This window comes from Felis catus, chromosome D1 (assembly GCF_018350175.1).
Source record: "Felis catus isolate Fca126 chromosome D1, F.catus_Fca126_mat1.0, whole genome shotgun sequence".
NCBI lineage: Eukaryota > Metazoa > Chordata > Mammalia > Carnivora > Felidae > Felis > Felis catus.
Window position 1 is genome coordinate 73,296,602 of NC_058377.1, and position 20,054 is coordinate 73,316,655.

Below are 20,054 nucleotides of genomic sequence, written 5' to 3' on the forward strand. Positions count from 1 at the left end.
TCCTTCCTTTCCTTCCATTCACTTATGGTTAAAAACAAAATATATGGAAAATTTTCCATAATGGGGTTAAAAACCAAAATTACTGGTTTAACCTGGAAAATAAAAGATAATGAAGAGAAAGTAGGACCGTATATAATGAGAAGACATGAAGAGATAAAAATTACCTTAAATACCTATCAGTGACAGCCAGATCCTTGATTAGAGTTTAATTTATAATCCTAGAAAAAAATCTATTAATAGCAAGTAATTGTTCAACTGACCTAAACACATTTCATCCTTTACCACACAATCTAAAATTCACAGCACATTTAGGAATAAAGAAAACAAAATTCAACATGAAAAAGATTTCTTTTACCTAGTAAATTATGTACGCAAACATGAATTCTGTGTTATATTACCACATTTGAGAAGTTAGTAAGAAAAGACTATACCTGAGATATTTGGCCCTGGACTTTTGTAAACTGAGTTGTTCGAATATTTAAAGACAGGCTTCTTGTTACCGTTGCCCCAGAAAGAGATTTTCCATTCACCTTTCTTTCAAGGTGACAACTTGCTGGTGATCTCTCTTCAAGAAGAACAGCATCCCAAGGATCCTCTGCTAGCAAACCTGGAATATTTTTCTCTTCCTCGTGGTCTACCACTTCCACATTGTCCACCTTAGGTTTACTTAGAGGATCCAAGTCTAACCAGTCGAATTTACTTATATCTTCAGACTTTGGAGATACCTGTAAATTGTTGACTGTAGCTTTTGAATGCTTGATCTCCAAGTCAGTCCTCGCTTTTCCATTTTTTAAAAATTCTGATGTACTAGCTATTTTGTCAAACAGCTTTGCCATGTCAGGACTGACTACTGGATGATAGATAGGTAAGCTTCCTTGTGGATGAAAGGGTGTGGCAGGTGTCAAAGGATATGAAAAATATGGAGACTGTCCTGGAAAGCTTAAATATATAGGTTCTGTGGATGGAAAAGCAGGCATTCTTGGACTGAAGCCATTTTGGAATACAGTCTGTTTACTGCTGTAAGTTGACTGATAAATAGAAGGTAAAGTATATGTGGAAGGCCCTGATAACCTAGGTGGCCACTGTCCTCTCTGAATAGTAGGTCTAAGATAGACCTGTGCTGAAAACGAAGGGCTCAGAACAGGAGTAACTGGCAAGACAGGTGTTTTCCTAGTTTCGAAATTTTCATCAAGCAATAGTTTCTCAAGTTCAGCTTGCGTGAGCTTTTCTACATCAATATCTACTGCTCTTTTTTGGGTGTCAGATTCAGGAAACACCATGAGATCATAATCCTGTTTGTTATAAACTTGTGCTTTTTGTCTGGTATTGCTTGATAACTCAAAGGCTCTCTGATTATCAGTCACTCCTCTATCCTTTTGCAGTTTTGCTAAAGCCTCTGCTTCCATCTGTAATGCTTCTTCTTTGTCCACTTCTTTTGTTCTTGTTGGTTCCAGATGTGATGAACATTGCTTAAATCCATTATTGTTGGATATCTGAGCCATGACCAAACCTCCCCTAATCTATTTTTTTCTTGTAGCTTCCAAAATAGCAAGACCTATACACAAAAATAAACATAACACTCAATTAGATTTTTTAAACACAAATTTATTTTGTTTGTAACCCACTCATATGACTTAGAATTTAAAGCCACTTACAAATAAACTATAAAATAAAATAAAATGAACAGTTGTGGGAAATCTGAGTGAAGGAACATTTTTAAAATATCTCAGGGACGCCTAGGTGGCTTAGTCAGTTAAGCGTCTGACTCTTGATTTCAGCTCAGGTTATGATCTCACAGTTGTGAGGTAGAGCCCCACATCATGCTCTGTGCTGGAAGTGCAGAGGCTGCTTGGGATTCTCAGTCTCCCCCTCTTTCTGCGCCTCTCCCACTCCCAATTGCTCTCTCTCAAAATAAATAAACTTAAAAAAATAAGATGTTCTTTGCTCTTTAAAAATAAATATCTTATATACTGCTGAGGTAAGGGATATGCTTAGACATACATAACTTTACCTCATTCCCTGACCTAACAGGAAAGCTAGCATGGTGGATGAACTCAAGAACCTTTCACTTCAGGTGTCACAATGGCTGCTGTTAACTAATGGCACTTTGGCAGGATTCTTGGCACAAAATGCCTTGTTAGTCACATACTTTCATGAATTTGAACATGGTTTACTGTTACGCAAATAGCAAGTCGAAATGGTTTCAATCTTTGGCTATTTGTTAAATTGTTCATAAGCCAATTAGCAATAAAAGTACCCAATACCTAGTCAATAAAGTCAAGGAACTACTAACAAAACCTCATATGAGGGGCTCCTGGGTGGCTCAATTGGCTAAGCAACCAACTCTTGATTTTGACTCAGGTCATGATCTCACGTTTCTTGAGATCGAGTCCCACATCACGCTACGCACGGAGCCTGCTTGGGATTCTCTCTCTCCCTCTCTCTCTGCCCCGACTCTGCTCACATGCATGTGCACTCTCACTCTCAAAATAAACATTTTTTTAAAAAGCATCATATGAAAAATTGATTAAGGGTTTATAATCTAGAACAACTGACATAACAGATCAGAATAATGAAAGTGTTAAAGCTATAAGAAACTGCAGTACTCCATTCAAAGGTTAAATTTATGGCTGAATTTGTCACATAGTTTTGACCACGCATCTATCTGATTACCTTCAGTTAAATCATTAGCTATAATACTAGAGTGCCTGACTGGCTCAGTTGGTAGAGCATGCAACTCTTGATCTCAGGGTTGTGAGTTCAAGCCCTACATTGGGCAGAGTTCAATTTAAAAAAATTATAACACTAAAATTTCTCCTTTTTCAAATTGCTAAAATATTTACTCATAAACTAGAAAAATAGTTTATTAAACTTTCTCAATGATCATCTTGTAAAAATTTAATCTTCTACTTAAGCACAATTAAGATTAAAATTACCCTATGAAGCAAGATGACCAATTAAAGGGTTAGTTACCTACTGTGTAAAATAAGGCACATTTCTTGCTTCTAATCATTATAATTCAGGAGTTAATTCTGGGTTCTGGAGTCACATCAGCTTGATTCATGAAGCTGTAAGTGCTTGGGCAAGTCAAACTTTTCCACATGCCTTAGTTTACTTTTAAAATGAAAAAGTATTGGGCGCCTGGGTGGCTCAGTCAGTTAAGCGGCCGACTTCGGCTCAGGTCACGATCTCGCGGTCCGTGAGTTCGAGCCCCGCGTTGGGCTCTGTGCTGACAGCTCAGAGCCTGGAGCCTGTTTCGGATTCTGTGTCTCCCTCTCTCTCTGCCCCTCCCCTGTTCATGCTCTGTCTCTGTCTCAAAAATAAATAAACGTTAAAAAAATAAATAAATAAAATAAAATAAAATGAAAAAGTATCAAAAACGCTCAACATTAGTCATCATCAGGGAAATACAAATCAAAACTACAAGGAAATACCACCTCACACCTGTCAGAATGGCTAACATGAACAACTCAGGCAACAAGAGATGTTGGCAAATATGCGGAGAAGGAGGATCTCTTCTGCACTGTTGGTGGGAATGCAAACTGGTACGGTCACTCTGGAAAACAATATGGAGGTTCCTCAAAAAATTAAAAATAGAACTACCCTACAACCCAGCAACTGCACTACTAGGCATTTATCCAAGGGATACAGGTATGCTGTTTCGAAGGGGCACATGCACCCCCATGTTTATAGCAGCACTATCGACAATAGCCAAAGTATGGAAAGAGCTCAAATGTCTATCGACAGATGAATGGATAAAGAAGATGTGGTATATACAATGGAGTATTACTCGGCAATCAAAAAGAATGAAATCTTGCCATTTGCAACTACATGGATGGAACTAGAGGGTATTAGGGTAAGCAAAATTTGAGAAAGACAAATACCGTATGACTTCACTCATATCAGGACTTTAAGACACACAACAGATGAACACAGAGAAGGGAAGCACAAATAATATAAAAACAGAGGGGGGGACAAAACAAAAGAGACTCTTAAATATGGAGAACAGAGGATTACTGGAGGGGTTGTGAGAGGGGGGATGGGCTAAATGGGTAAGGGGCACTAAGGAATCTACCCCTGAAATCATTGTTGCACTATATGCTAATTAACTTGGATGTAAATTTTAAAAATAAATAAATAATAAAATAAAATAAAATGAAAAAGTATCTAACTCTTAAATTATAAGGATTAAATGAAACAATGCAACTAAAAAGTGTTTATCACTGGCCTTAGGCAGAGGCATTAAATAAATGACATCTATTATTAATCTAATCTGATTCGAGATTTTAGTTTGAATACCTAGAAATGAGGAGAGCTCCTACTTACATCCTTTTTCTAGCACAGTGCTTGTCCATAGTATATGCGAAATAAAAGTTTAATGATAGAGGTAGGGAACACCCCAAGTGAATTCAAACTAATGTAACACAAATGAGGGGCACCTGGGTGGCTCAGTCAGTTAAGCATCCAACTTTGGCTCAGGTCATGATCTCGCAGTTTGGAGGTTGGAGCCCTGCATCAGGCTCTGTGCTAACAGCTCAGAGGCTGGAGCCTGCTTAAGATTCTGTGTTTTCCTCCCTCCCTGCCCCTCCTCCACTCACACTCCTGTCCCTCTCTCTCTCTCTAAAAAATAAACATTAAAAAACATTTTTTTAATGTAACACAAATGAAAATCCTAAATGTTGAGGTAATACTAAATAAAAAATTATTAGTGACGAGGACATCAAGATATTGAAGGAAGTCACTCTTTGCAATTCTTTTATACAACTATAGTTGAACTTCTGAGGCATTTCACTGAAAATCTTTTCAAATTTTTCCCTTCTGTGGTAGAATGCAAAACTAGGCACAATGTACACTTAAAATTTGTATACTTCATTGTCCATAAACATTTCATGTTAAGAAAAAACTATGAACAAATAGACTCCTACTAAATATACATGAAGTACTTAGACGAAAGTACTGATGTCTACAATTTACTCTGAAATATATACAAAAATAATATAAATTGAGTATCTGATAGATGGATAAATACGTGATAAAGCAAGTACAGGAAAATATTAATAATACAATCTAGTTGGTAGGCATATGGGTATTCACTCTGGAATCCTTTCAACTTGGCTGCATGACTAAAAATTTTCACAAAATGTTAAGATGAACAGTAAGAGGTACAAATTCCTCTGATTCCAGGATACACTCTTTATAAAGTCACTTTGCTTCTCCTCACATACAGAGGTGGGGCCTATTTCTCCACTTGATCTGAGCTGGCTCTGTGACTTGCTTGGACAGATACAATGTGAAAGAAGTGACACTGGGAGTTCTAAGTTCATAAGAGCCTAACTGCTTCAACTCTTCCTGTTTTGAGTGCAGCCACTGCCCTGTGAATGCTCACAGACGATGAGAGAGCACAAGGAGAAAAAGGCCCAGCCAACAGTCATCACCAAACACAGGAGTAAAGCCACCACCTTAAGACCATCCATCCACAGTTCAAGTGACCACAGTTACAATAATGACTGAAGGCAAGACCAGCAGAAGAAACCACCCAGCCTGAGTTCAAGCCAAATTGCTAACCCACAAAATCATTTTGGAATGGTTACATAGCAATAGATAACTGATCAACCTTTTCTCCTTACTTTTAGAAAGCAAGACTGTAGACACTTGCCAATTTAACAGCAAGTTTGTTTTAACTTCACAGCCACCACTACCCACCTTATTTCACGTGTCCTCAGAGAATGAACAGTTCCCTTTTCCTGCCTAACTCTGATGCCTTCTACTTATATCCTAATTCTCACTGAATTCTCCTATTTATCAGTGATTGCCTTCTTTGCATTATTAATTTGCTTCTGCTCCTTTGCCATAAGAATGCTCAAGTTTTCTCCATACCGAGGTGGAAAAGAGTCTTAACATTCCTCTTTAGACTCCAATAGCTTCCATTTTAATTCTCTCCTTTCACTGCCAAACTTCTCAGATGAGTGACCTAGAAAGTCCTTTCTTATACTCATTCTGCCTTGGAAAAATTATACTTATCCTTCAGGGCCCAAATCAAATACAGCCACCTGTCTGAAGCTTTTCTTAAGTAGCTCCTATTAGAAACCATTTTTTTAGGGGCGCCTGGATGGCTCAGTCAGTTGAGCTCCTGACTTCGGCTCAGGTCATGATCTTGTGGTTTATAAGTTTGCCCACTTTGGGCTCATTGCTGTCAGCCTGTCAGTGGAAAGCCACTTTGGATCCTCTGTCCCCCTCTCTCTGCCCCTCCCCTCCTTGTACTCTCTCAAAAATAAACACTGAAAAAAAAAAAACTATCTTTTTAGCTCAAATAAAATTTTTATTCATTTTTATAGACTATGCTGTTTTTGCCCCCTCAGTATCCTTTCTTCTAGTAGGCAGAAATCTGTATCTTCTTTTTTAGAACTTAGTCATCTCCCTTTTGTTCCATCTAGTTCAAATAGGGCTGGAACATGCTTACTCCCCCCTCTCCCACTCCCAACCACACCAAAGGATCCAAGTCTGGCCAAATAGACTTAATCCCCAAACTTCTGAAACTATTTAGAAAGGAAGCCCATCACTAAAGTTGCTGAACTTATGGGATGTAAGCCTGGCACTGCTGTGGCCATCTTTGCCACCACTGAAGGAGATGCTGCCTGAGAATGGACCGAAGCCAGAAAAGAGCAGAGCTATGTATGATAAGTAAAATGAAACAGATTCTGAATATTACATTAAGTGTCTGGATCCAACCCTTGTCCAAGGCTAGTCTTTTCATTTATGTAAGCCAATAAATTCCTCTTTGCTTAAGCTGGTTTAACATTACTTTCTCCAGTAACAACTAAAAACTTAACACAGAATCTATAATTTGTATGTCTACAAGGGCGCCTGGGTGGCTCAGTCAGTTGAGTGACTGACTTCAGCTCAGGTCATGATCTCGTGGTCTGTGGGTTCGAGTCCCACATCAGGCTCTGTGCTGACAGCTCAGAGCCTGGAGCCTGCTTCAGATTCTGTGTCTCCCTTTCTCTCTGCCCCTCCCCCACTCATGCTCCGTGTCTCTCTCTCTTTCTGTCAAATATAAATAAACATTAAAAAAAAATTTATAATTTGTATGTCTACCCAACAGACTAGAACAAGCTTAAGTGCAGAGACCTTTGTTTTCCTTTTCTTCTGCCCCACAACATTTAAAACCACCCTGCTTAATAAATACAGAGTTTAATTTAATGACCACATATTTTAAAGAATAGAATAAGAGCTATCAGTTTTGAAGACGAGATTTTGGATGGCACATGACTGGATATATGGTGGGAGAAATAAATCAAGTTTAACTGCCTATTATTGAACACCACAACACAGTCCATTTTTCACAAAATCGAATGGATTAGAATATTTTGCAAAGAGAAAACGATACTGACTTGCAATTCATTTTCCACAAGCAAATGCCTATTTATTTAAGTACTTTCCTAGCTACCATATTTAGTAATGATAGGACATTGTTCTCAAAGAGGAAATCTGGATTTTTTAAGTGAGTTTGAGATAGTTTATTCAACAGAAAACACACTCCAAATATTTTAAATTAATGTTACCTCTTATTTACTAACAAAGGTATAAAATAAATAGCTTGAAAAATATTTTAACAGTAAATGTGGTATTTTTCATATCAATTCATTTACTTGCTCTATCCCTAGTATCAACCCAAAGTAGCACATGCTAAACTAAATTCAAGTCTAAGCAGTAAAAGTGAATTGTTAACAGCTGAATTACCATATTTTAGCTTTCCAAAAAATTATCATGCATGTATACTCAAATGGTAATAAAGGATTTGAAAGACTGTCCAAAAGTAACCCAGTGCTTCAGCTATTTTTCTGAGGCTGCTACACTGACATGCTCCATTAATTTTTTAAAATCAAAACTTCATTTGATGACAAACATTTATCAGGAAACAACTTTTGCACATGCTAATTCAAAATACAAACTTTAATGCTAATGTTCTCCTAATTCAAGCTGGAAAAGACAATATAACTAGTTTTTGAATGATGATTGTATACCATCTGCCAAAAATTTTCCAACATAGAGTAATCCAGTGATGATCACAAGGCTGTAGCTACTTTAAATTGTTCAAAAGAGGGCAATTAAACTATTCAGTTAAACTTTGGGATACCATTTGCAGATCCAAAAGAATTAATTTAAAAGCTCTTGGCTTCTTCTGTGGTAGACATTCATTTACAATTTAAATTTAAATCTCAGAAAAAAATAAAACCAGTCCTGCTACCCATCTAAATGCTTTCTGATCTTAAAATTCAAGATACATAAGAAAACAGAGAAACAATGATTTGAGTTCAACCATGCAAATATTTCTCCACTAAAATGAAAGTGAATCTCAAAGAAAAATAAATTATGGTACCCAACTGAATACTGTGCTACCATTAAAAATAATAATATCAACACTGCAATAACCATGGAAAATATTTGTTAAAACTGTAGCAAGTATCTACATATCTATACATACCTACAGATAGAGATATGTAGATACTTGCTGCCAAACACTGCTAAAAGCAATATATTAACTAATTTAATCCTCACAAATTATATTAAGTAGCTACTGTTATCCCTACATACAAATGAAAAACTTTCATACAAATTATATTATCTGCCCAAGTTCACAGTAGCTAGCAAGTGATGAGATCAGGACTCAAATCCAGGCAGTGCTAATTCACTACAATATATTTTTATGTTAATAGTTATCTGAAGTGTCTAAACATACCTTATCTATTATAAATACCAACTTCTTCCTCAAGGCTATGGTTATTTCTCTCTGCATTAATAAATAGATTTTACTGTTTTGTTTAATTCTATCATGAAGTGATTAATACTGCTATTTAATAATGTGCCATTTTATTAATTTATTCTCACCACATGACTAGCAAACTTATCCTTTCACTGAGGTTATGAATTCACTCTCAGACTTCTACTGTAGTTGTTGAATGAATGCCTCAAAGACTGGGAAACGTAAGACACTATTGTCTTTATCAAAAAGAAGCTCGGGGCGCCTGGGTGGCGCAGTCGGTTAAGCGTCCGACTTCAGCCAGGTCACGATCTCGCGGTCCGTGAGTTCGAGCCCCGCGTCAGGCTCTGGGCTGATGGCTCAGAGCCTGGAGCCTGTTTCCGATTCTGTGTCTCCCTCTCTCTCTGCCCCTCCCCTGTTCATGCTCTGTCTCTCTGTCCCAAAAATAAATAAACGTTGAAAAAAAAAAAAAAAAAAGAAGCTCAAATTCTGCAACAAACAAAAAACCAGACTTAAAAGGGCTTTTTTTTTTTTTTAAGTTTATTTATTTTTGAGTGGGGGGAGCTAGGTGGGGGCAGACAGAAACAGAGACACAGCATTGGAAGCAGGCTCCAGGCTCTGAGCTGTCAGCACAGAGCCTGACACAGGGCCCGAACTCATGAACCACAAGACCATGACCTGAGCTGAAGTTGGACGCTTAACCAACTGAGCCACCCAGGTGCCCCTAAAAGGGCTTATTTATTAATAATTCAACTAAAACTGAAAAATAACATGGCTGAGTTCAGAATAAACAAGCGGTGGCAGAAAAAATTATTTTGGAAACTGGGAGTAGGAGATGGCAACAGAAAACTAAAAATAGAAGAGGAGGGGTGCTTGACTGGCTCAGTCGGTGGAGCATACAACTAACTCTTGATCTCAGGATTGTTAGTTCAAGTCCCACATTGGGTGTAGAGATTACTTAAAAAAGTAAAAATCTTAAATAAAATTAAAAAAAAAAATAAAAATAGGAGAGGAGCTTCATCTCTTCTAAAAGGAAAAACCCCAGTAGACAAGATAACATTCTCCTGTCTCTGTGATTCACGGAGGGAAAAATTAATCTAACAAAAATAACCAAGCACTTTGGTATTAGGCACTATACAACTTTGTTAAAAAGAGAAAATGTAGGAATGTCCAGGTGTTGGGTGAGATTAGGGTAGAGCAGCACAGCACTATTCCACAGGAGTGGAATGCAAGCCACATACTGAATTAAAAATTTTTTACAACTACATTAATGAAAAGAAACAGATGAAATTATTAATAATATATTTAATCCAATTATCCAAAATACTGTCATTTCAATAAGTAACCAATTATAAAAATATGAATGGGACATTTTACATTCTTTTCTCATACTAAGTCTTCAAAATGTGGTATATATTTTATTTCAGATTACACATTTCAACTTAGACTAGCCATATTTCAAGTGCTCAAAAGCCAAAGGTGGCTATTGGACAACTTAAGGCTACAATTTTTCAGGAAAGGAACAAAAAGCAAGGTGAACAAGCATCACTAATTTCTGGATAAGAAAAAATTTACCTTCCCAAAAGTCATCCCTTCCCTCAAGTCAATAAAATATCTCCAATGCCTATTACTTAATTTTCAGGGGAAGAAAAATTTTAAGTCCCATAGATAACATACAGCCTTTTCATTAAGGTCTATCTTATCATTTTTGGTAAATTTTTTATTTTTAAAGTATATAATTTCTAATAGTTCTACAATTAGCAAATTGTTAACATTTCATAGATAAATGTGTTTACAATCAACCAAATAGGATTACAAAATTACAAAAAGATTAACTATTTAACTGTTTAAAAAAAAGAATCAAAACCAAAATAACTCGTGGAATTCCTAGTTAACCTCAGCAAAAAGAAGGCCACCCTAACAGGATTTAAAGCCATGAGAATATTTAAATACATATTCATGGATGGTTCAGTAGGTTAAGCTTATGGCTCTTTATTTTAGCTCAGGTCATGATCTCACAGTTAATGACTTCTTGGGGCACCTGGGTGACTCAGTAGGTTAAGCTTCTGGCTCTTGATTTTGGCTCAGGTCATGACCTCACAGAATTCATGAGATCAAGCCCCTCGGTGGGCTCTACACTGACAGCCACAGCCTGCTTGGGATTCTCTTTCCTGTCTCATGCAGAAGTGTGTTCTCTCTCTCCCTCTCTCAAAATAAATAAATAAATAAATAAATATGTTAAACAAAAATAAGGGCGCCTGGGGGACTCGGTTAAGCATCCACCTCTTGATATCGGCTCAGGTCATGAAAGGAGATCAACCCCACATCTGCACCGTCAGCACAGGGCCTGCTTGGGATTCTCTTGCTCTTGCTCTCTATCTCTCTGTCCTTCTGTCCCTCTCCCCTGCTTGCGCTCTAAAATAAAACAATTTTTGACAAGGTGATTCTAAAATTTATTCAGTAACCAAAAGGGCCAAAATAGCCAAAAACCTCTTGAAAAAGAACAAGGTGTGAGGATTTGCTCTACCCAATAAAGATTAATTATAAAGCTAATTTGATTTAAGATAGTATGGTATTTATGCAGGAAGAGATAAATTTAATAAAGAACAGGCTAAGAGGTCAAAAACAGAAACACAACTACAAAGACACCCGATTTAACACAAGTAGCATATCAGAGCACAGGGAAAGAACTGTCTTTTTAATAAATTAAGCCAGAACAAATGGAGGGGAAATGAAATGGGACTCCTACTTCACTCCTTAAGCAAAATTCAACTGGAGACAAACCAAACGTCTGTGAAAGGAAGAACTATAAAGCTTTAGAACCAGAGAATGGAAAAATTTCTTAAACAAGACAGAAAGCTCTAACCGTAAGAGAAAAATAATTTGACTATAGTAAAATCCAGAACTTTTATCAAAAGACACCAAAGAGAATGATAAAAACAAGCCACAAAAAAGGAGATATTTTTAATATATAACCAAAGGACTCAAATCCTAGATAAGTAACTTCTACAAATTAAAAAGAAAGATAAATCATAAGAACCTCCAAAGAACATTGCCCACAATAGTCCCAAATAGGAACTAACCTGGAAGTGGTAATTAGCTCAACCTTCAGTTCCTCTCTCATCTCCGGAGGTCAGGGGATAAGGCTAAAAGTTCTAGTCCTCTAAAATGCCTCAGTCTTTCTGGTGACCAGCCCCACCCTGAAACTATGTAGGGATCCCGGACACTATTTATCTCATCAGCATACAAAAGAAAAAAAAGATTCCAAGGTCTTTAGGAGTTACATGACAAGAACCAAGCACAAAGACCTAATATTTTTCATTATATCACAGTTCATGCAATGGAATTCTACACACTAATGCCAATGAACTAGCGCTATAAGAAAAAAATGAATAAAACTTAGAAACATGGTAAGCAAAGACAGACACAAAAACACATACAATGATTCCATTATATAAAGTTCAAAAACATGAGAAACTATATTGTTTAAGAATGCTTACATAACGGTAAAACCAAGAAAAGGAAAGGATTCTCAAAGTTAGGACAGTGGTTACTCATAGAAGGGATGACCAAGGATAAGTACACTGGGGACTTTTGGAACATAAGCAATGTTCTAGTTCATAACCTATCGACTAGTTACACAAGTGTTTGTTTTACAAGTATTTGTTAGATAATCATATATGCTTTATGCACTTAAAATTATTTGTTAATCATAGATGATAAATTTATTCACTGTTCTGTGGGTTACTTCATAATAAAAAAGAATCTACTCTCTACATATTTTAAATTTGAATATTTAAAATATTTTCATATCTATATTATACATGGTATGTGAAAACACCACCTACAATAGCATGTGGGGGGTTTTTTAACTCACATGTGGCAAACTATATGAATACAAAAGCTCAATTTTTTAGTAATGGCATAAAAAATACAAATAAGAACAATGCTTTTCATTTTTTAATGTATAGGCTAAAATAAGGACCCTGCCCTTATATATTAAGGGATATGGGAAAAGGGTAAAACTGCAAAAGAAAACAAAACAAATTATGGTTTCTCAAATTTTCACTATCTGTGAATCATTTAATGGAATCGCATATAACATGATTTATGTAAAAAAATTCACTGTCTTTAAAAATACAAAACATTTAAAAACAGAAAGATATTCCTATCAGTGAGAGATAATTGCACACTCACCACTGTATGTTATATCCAGCAAATTTATTTATTTGAACTGAATTAGAAAATCCTAATTCAATTATAGCTTGACAGGAAGGCAGCAATGTTTGGTGGTAATTCTATCAGATAGTTATGGATATATACATAAAATCTTGTGGATTACTGAAACAGCTCCCCAGTCTGTTTCTGCCACCACTCCACCCTCCACCTTCAGACTACTCTCAACACAGCAGCCAGAGAGATATTGAAAAACTTCGATCTTCTTACCTTTCCACTCAGACTTTTCAATAACTCCTATCTCACTCAGAAAAGCAGTAAAATCTTTACAACAGTCCACCAGGCACTCTAATATCTGGTCCCCCTATTACTTTTCCCCTATAACTCTCTTGTCTGAGACTGTCCAAGTGGTCTCCTTGTTGTTCCTCAAATACATTATACATCTCATTCAGAGTCTTTGCTCTTCAGTTCCCTCTGGACTGCTCTTCCCCTGGAGAGCTGACTGGCATACTCTCTCACCTTCAAGTCTTCATTAAGAAGGTAACATTTGAGTAAAGTTTTCCCTGATAATGTAGTTAAAACTGCAACTTTCTGTAACCCCATTGCCTATGCACTTTACTTTCTCCTTAGCATTTAAGTACCATCCAATGTACTATAGATTTTACTTGTGTATTTCATGGTCTTTCCCCTCTAGCCTATAAATTTCATGAAGCTGGGATTTACCTCTTAGGCTCACTCCTATATCTCTAGCACCCAGAACAATCCTAGAACAAGCAAGCTTTCATTCAAATGTTTGTTAAACAAATAAATGAAATTAAATCTAATATGGACCAGATTAGGAAGCAATTCTTTTTTTTTTTTTTTTACATTTATTTATTTTTGAGACAGAGAGGGACAGAGCATGAACGGGGAAGGGTCAGAGAGAGAGGGAGACACAGAATCTGAAACAGGCTCCAGGCTCTGAGTTGTCAGCACAGAGCCTGATGCGGGGCTCGAACTCATGGACCGTGAGATCATGACCTGAGCCGAAGTCGGTCGCCCAACCGACTGAGCCATCCAGGCGCCCCAGGAAGCAATTCTTCATTGTAGAGTGACTTGGGTACTCTGTAAGATACTTAAAAGTACATACAAATATCCTACTCAAAATGAGTATTTGAACCCAAGAGATACCAGATTTGTAATCCATTCTTGTTGCACTCATTTTCATTTAAAGTATATGGAAGTCATCTTAAATGTGTCAAATTATAAACCATTAATTTCTTTCTCTGAGGGAATAAAATTATGTGTTACTCTCAGAATTGTTCCTCAGAACCACATGGTCGTTTTTAGTCAGACCAAAACACATTACTATTTTGAAGTACTTGCGGAAAATATAGTTCATGTCTGCTTGTTGATTAGAAATATGGGCCTTGGTGGGAATGCAAGCTGGTGCAGCCACTCTGGAAATAGTATGGAGGTTCCTCAAAAAATTAAAAATAGAACTACCCTATGACCCAGCAACTGCACTACTAGGCATTTATCCAAAGGATACAGGTGTGCTGTTTCGAAGGGACACATGCACCCCCATGTTTATAGCAGCACTATCAACAATAGCCAAAGTATGGAAAGAGCCCAAATGTCCATCAATGGACGAATGGATAAAGAAGATGTGGTGTGTGTATATATATATATATGTATGTATGTGTATATATATATATATATATGTATACACACACACACACAATGGAGTATTACTTGGCAATCAAGAAGAATGAAATCTTGCCATTTGCAACTACATGGATGGAACTGGAGGGTATTATGCTAAGTGAAATTAGAGAAAGACAAAAATCATATGACTTCACTCATATGAGGACTTTAAGAGACAAAACAGATGAACCTAAGGGAAGGGAAACAAAAATAATATAAAAACAAGGAGGGGGACAAAACAGAAGAGACTCCTAAATATGGAGAACAAACTGAGGGTTACTGGAGGGGTTGTGGGAGGGGGGATGGGCTAAATGGGTAAGGGGCACTGAGGAATCTACTCCTGAAATCATTGTTGCACTATATGCTAACTAATTTGGATGTAAATTTAAAAAAATAAAACATAAAACAAGTTTAAAAAAAAAATACAGGCCTTGGGCTCAACAGAATAATTTCGCTGGAGATGAATCTTGAGGCATTAATTACCTATATAAAACTGAAGATCTGAAGTCATGAAAGTAGAGATTACCCTGGGAGAATGTGTAAAGTGAAGAAAGAAAAGACAAGGAGGAAATCATAAGGGCCTCTAATACTTAAGCAGGAAACAAAAGGTCAGAGGAAAATAACAGGTGTGAAGACTGGTTATCAGAGAAATAAAGGAATTCAGTGTCCTAAGAAATATGTGGTGAGTAATGTCAAAAACTCCAGAGAGGTGACACAAGATAAGGGCTGAAAAAGAAAAACACTTTAAATCTAAAAGCTCATTTGTGATTATTTTAATAAGTTTTATTGACATAATTAACATATAAAATTCACCCATTTAAAGCATATGTCAATTGTGTTTATATAATTGGAACTACGCAACCATCGCCACTACCAAATTGCAGAACATTTTCGTCACCCCCAAGGAAACCCTTTATCCATTAGCAGTCACTCCTCATTTCCCCTTTCCATTAGAGATTTTTCAGAGAACACTTCAGAGAACTTGAAAACTGAAAAAGTAAAGAATTACAAGTAACAAAGGTCTATTATTCTTTCAATTCTTTGACAGCAAAGGGAACTAGGAGAGACAGGAGGAGATATCAGGAATGGCTGTTTAAAATGGTTAAGGCCTTCAACATATGGTAGGTGAAAGACAAGACTTCAGGGGACAAAGAGTAAAAGGCACAGAAGACAAGAGATACACACTAGCTTAGATACTGAGTATAGTTGAATATGAATCAGAAGCATAGATTAAGGGTCTGACTTGAAAAGAAGAGACATCAGTCAATAAAAACGGAAGACTGGGGAGGGCCAATGGTAGAAAGCAGATTTTTACTATCTAAACTTGATAGAGTTCGGGGTGCCTGGGTGGCTCAGTCTAAGGTTAGGCATCCGACTTCAGCTCAGGTCTTGATCTCACAGTTCGTGACTTCAAGCCTCACATCCGGCTCTATGCTGACAGCTTGGAGCCTGGAGCCTGCTTCGGATTCTATGTCTCCCCTTCTCTCTGACCCTCCCATGCTCATGCTCTGTCTCTCTCGGTTTCTCAATAGTAAATAAACATTAAAAAAAAGTTTTTTTAAATAAATAAACTTGGCAGAGTTTTAAATATTTCATCATTTGTAAGCTTTATTATTTATTTTTTTTAAATATGAAATTTATTGTCAAATTGGTTTCCATACAACACCCAGTGCTCATCACAACAGGTGCCCTCTTCAGTGCCCATCACCCACTTTCCCCTCCCTCCCACCCCTCATCAACCCTCAGTTTATTCTCAGTTTTTAAGAGACTCTTATGGTTTGGCTCCCTCCCTAACTTTTTTTTTTTCCTTCCCCTCCCCTATGGTCTTCTGTTAAGTTTCTCAGGATCCACATATGAGTGAAAACATATGGTGTCTGGTTTTCTCTGCCTGACTTATTTCACTTAGCATAACACTCTCTAGTTCCATCCACATTGCTACAAAAGGCCATATTTCATTCTTTCTCCTTGCCAAGTAGTATTCCATTGTGTACATAAACCACAATTTCTTTACCCACTCATCAGTTGATGGACATTTAGGCTCTTTCCCTAATTTGGCTATTGTTGAGAGTGCTGCTATAAACATTGGGGTACAAGTGCCCCTATGCATCAATACTCCTGTATCCCTTGGGTAAATTCCTAGCAGTGCTATTGCTGGTCATAGGGTAGGTCTATTTTTAATTTTTTGAGGAACCTCCACACTGTTTTCCAGAGTGGCTGCACCGGTTTGCATTCCCATAAGCTTTACTATTCTAAAACAAAGGTAATGAATATGAAACAAAGGGATTTTCCTGTTATTAGGATATACAAAGTGACAAGAGACTGTCTCACTTCAACAATGAAAAGCAAGGTAAAAAAGCTAAAAAAAAGAAAATACTTTTAAGAGACATCAGAGAGCAGAACACACACACAAAAACTCTAATGAATTAAATTCCAGAAAGTGATAAACCTCTCATGAAGAGGCCGGTCCACTGCTACTCAAATCCCTGGCACAGAAGAGCAGGAAGAATGCATTGTAGACAGGGATGAGAAACTCATTAGACTTTTAACAAACACTTTCAATAGCCACGTGTAGGCTACCATGACAGATTAGAATTCTGAGGCATGGCAGAGGTAAGTCTGAATGGTCTAAAGCCCTAAGAATTACAAGGAGTCCCAGGCATGGAACAAGTCTGTACCTACCCATCAACTCTTTCCCTTGGGTCTTCATTAAATGCATAGGTAGCACACTGAAACCTGGGACAGGGCAGAAGAGCTAAGGGATCCCCCTTAAAGTATGTGGGCCTCCCTGAAGTATAAGGAGGGCTGGGCAGGTGAACAGGGAGAAATCCACCTGAGGCACTCCAAGTTTTCGGCTACCCAATGGCTGGGGATGGGGCAGAAGAGCTGAGAAAAAGCCCTCCAAAGCATTCCAGTCCTTTATGTAAGACAGGTGCCCTCCAGAGAGGCTGGAGTAAGGGCAGCAAGGCAGAGAGATCTCCTGAGACACCAAAAACCAAGAAAGAACAAAGTAGAGAACAAAGAGACTTCCTGACAACCTAAAAAGCTAGCAGCTAGGCTGAAAAAAATCTTTGGAATCAAGTCAATGTTCAGATCCCAAATCCTTCTAAAGAGAAAGCCATTATTGCTCCCCAAGGTACTTCAACCCAATAGTGAACTGAATCAAATTAAAGTTGAAATAAAGCACAGACCCATCTTACTTAAAAATCAGACTTTCTCAATTTAGTGGCCTGACAGAGTAAGGGGCATTTAAGTTGTCTAATATATAATCAAAGATTAGGAGACAAAGAAGAAAATGTGATCCATTGTCAAGGAAACAGTCAAAATAAACAGACACAGAGATCGCCCAAATGTTGGAATTATCAAACAGAAACTCTACAATAGTTAGGATGAGGGGTGCCTGGGTGGCTCAGTCGGTTAAGTGTCCAACTCTTGATCTTGGCTCAGGTCATGATCTCATGGTTTCTGAGTTTGAGCCCCGCACTGGGCTCTGTGCTGACAGTGCAGAACCTGCTTGGGATTCTCTCTCTCCCCATTCTTCTAAATGAAGAATTAATTAATGGACTGAACAGCATTAGAAAAGATGGTTAAACTTGAAGACAAATCAGAAGAAAACATCCAGAGAAAAAAAATAGGGGAGAGAGGTAAAATACCATGCCTGTAGGACAATTTCAAATGGTCTAACATTTATGGGACTTGGAGTCCCAAGAGAAGATAGAAGAGCATGAAGCAGAACAAATATTTGAAGAGAAAATAGCCAAGAACTTTCTGCAAATGAAGAAAGACCTCAACCAAGCAAACCTAAGAAGTTTATTGAAGCCCAAGTGAGATAAAAATACACTACAGGGGTCCCTGGGTGGCTCAGTAGGTTAAGTGTCTGACTCTTGATCTTGGCTCAGGCCATGATCTCACAGTTCATGAGAGACAGCACAGAGCCTGCTTAGGATTCTCTCTCTCCCTCTATGTTCCTCCCCCAGGCCCACACACACTCTCAAAATAAACTTTTTTTTAATTTAAATTTAAGTTAATTAACATACAGTGTGGTCTTGGCTTCAGAGATAGAACCCAGTGATTCACCACTTATGTATCCCAGTGTTCATCCTAAAAAGTGCCCTCTTTAATGCCCATCACCCATTTAACCCATCCCCCACCCACCTCCCCTCCAGCAACCCTCAGTTTGTTCTCCATATTTAAGAGGTTTTTTTGGGGTGTTTTTTTTTTTGTTTTTTTTGTTTTTTTTTTTTTTGAGAGAGAGGGCACAAGTGAGTGAGGGGCAGAGAGAGAGAAGCAGGGCTCAAGCTCACCTGGAATGGGGCTCAAACTTAAGAACCGTGAGATCATGACCTGAGCCGAAGTCAGATGCTTAACCAACCGAGCCACCCAGGTGTCCCCTCCCCACCTCAAAAAAGAGTCTCTTATGGTTTGCTTCCTTCACAGTTTTTATCTTATTTTTCCTTCCCTTCCCCTATGTTAATCTGTTGTGTTTCTCAAATTCCACTAGTGAAATCGTTTGATATTTGTCTGACTTAAAATAAATTTTAAAAAATATATATACTAGAGAATGAACCTAATGGGAACACAGAGTAATGTAGGTTAAATGACTACCTGGAAGGAAGTGGCTTCAGTTCCTATTAATATTCGCAGAGTTAAAGTCAAATCAATCTAAAATATAGAGTCTATTCCTAAAGAAACCAGGGAGGTTAGGGGCACCTGGGTGGCTCAGTCAGTTAAGCGTCCATCTTGGGCCCAGGTCATGATCTCACAGTTTGTGAGTTTGAGCCCCATGTCAGGCTCTGTGCTGACAGCTTGCAGCCTGGAGCCCACTTCGGATTCTGTGTCTCCCTCTCTCTCTGCCCCTCCACAGCTCATGCTCGCACTCTGTCTCTGTCAAAAATAAATAAACTTAAAAACAAAACGAAACAAAAACAGGGAGGTTTCTATAAAGACTTGTAGAATTTAAAACTTTTCTCCAAATTTATATATGTTAAATATATACCTATATTTCTTGTTTAGGGTATGACACAAACTTCTTTTTAAACCTAATTTTACTCTATGATTTTTAATGATATTTTCACCTTTCCTTTTTTTTTTGGTTGAAATCTTTTTTTGATAAAAATTAATAAGCTAAATCGCCAACCTCAATTAGCAAAAATAAAAAATATTCTCTCAAAAAAAATCCTAAAATCTACATCTATTAATATGAACTTTCTATAATTAAACAATATACTTCCATGGAGGAAAACCACTAATATACTCAATTATTAGTGTGATAGGATGCCAAAGGTGTGTAAGAGACATTCATGTGAGCTGATTTACAATGTTAAAAGATTTCTATTGGCTTTGCCGAAAAAAGACCTAAGGAAAACCAAAATGGAAACCAGGAGACCAATTAATACGTAACTGAAACAATCTAGAAAAGAACCAGTAAGGACTT

General features: G+C 37.4%; 1 protein-coding gene across 3 annotated transcripts in view; it reads right to left on the reverse strand.

Annotated features, from left to right (window-relative positions):
- The window catches only part of PIK3C2A (phosphatidylinositol-4-phosphate 3-kinase catalytic subunit type 2 alpha), a 189,521-nt gene that overhangs the window by 90,184 nt on the left and 79,283 nt on the right, over window positions 1–20,054 (reverse strand). For all 3 annotated transcript variants that reach the window (XM_045039035.1, XM_045039036.1, XM_006937126.5), the window contains one exon: window positions 432–1,555. In XM_045039035.1, coding sequence (XP_044894970.1) covers window positions 432–1,502 — 1,071 coding nt within the window. In that variant the 5' untranslated portion in view covers window positions 1,503–1,555. The remainder of the gene's footprint in view (window positions 1–431; window positions 1,556–20,054) is intronic.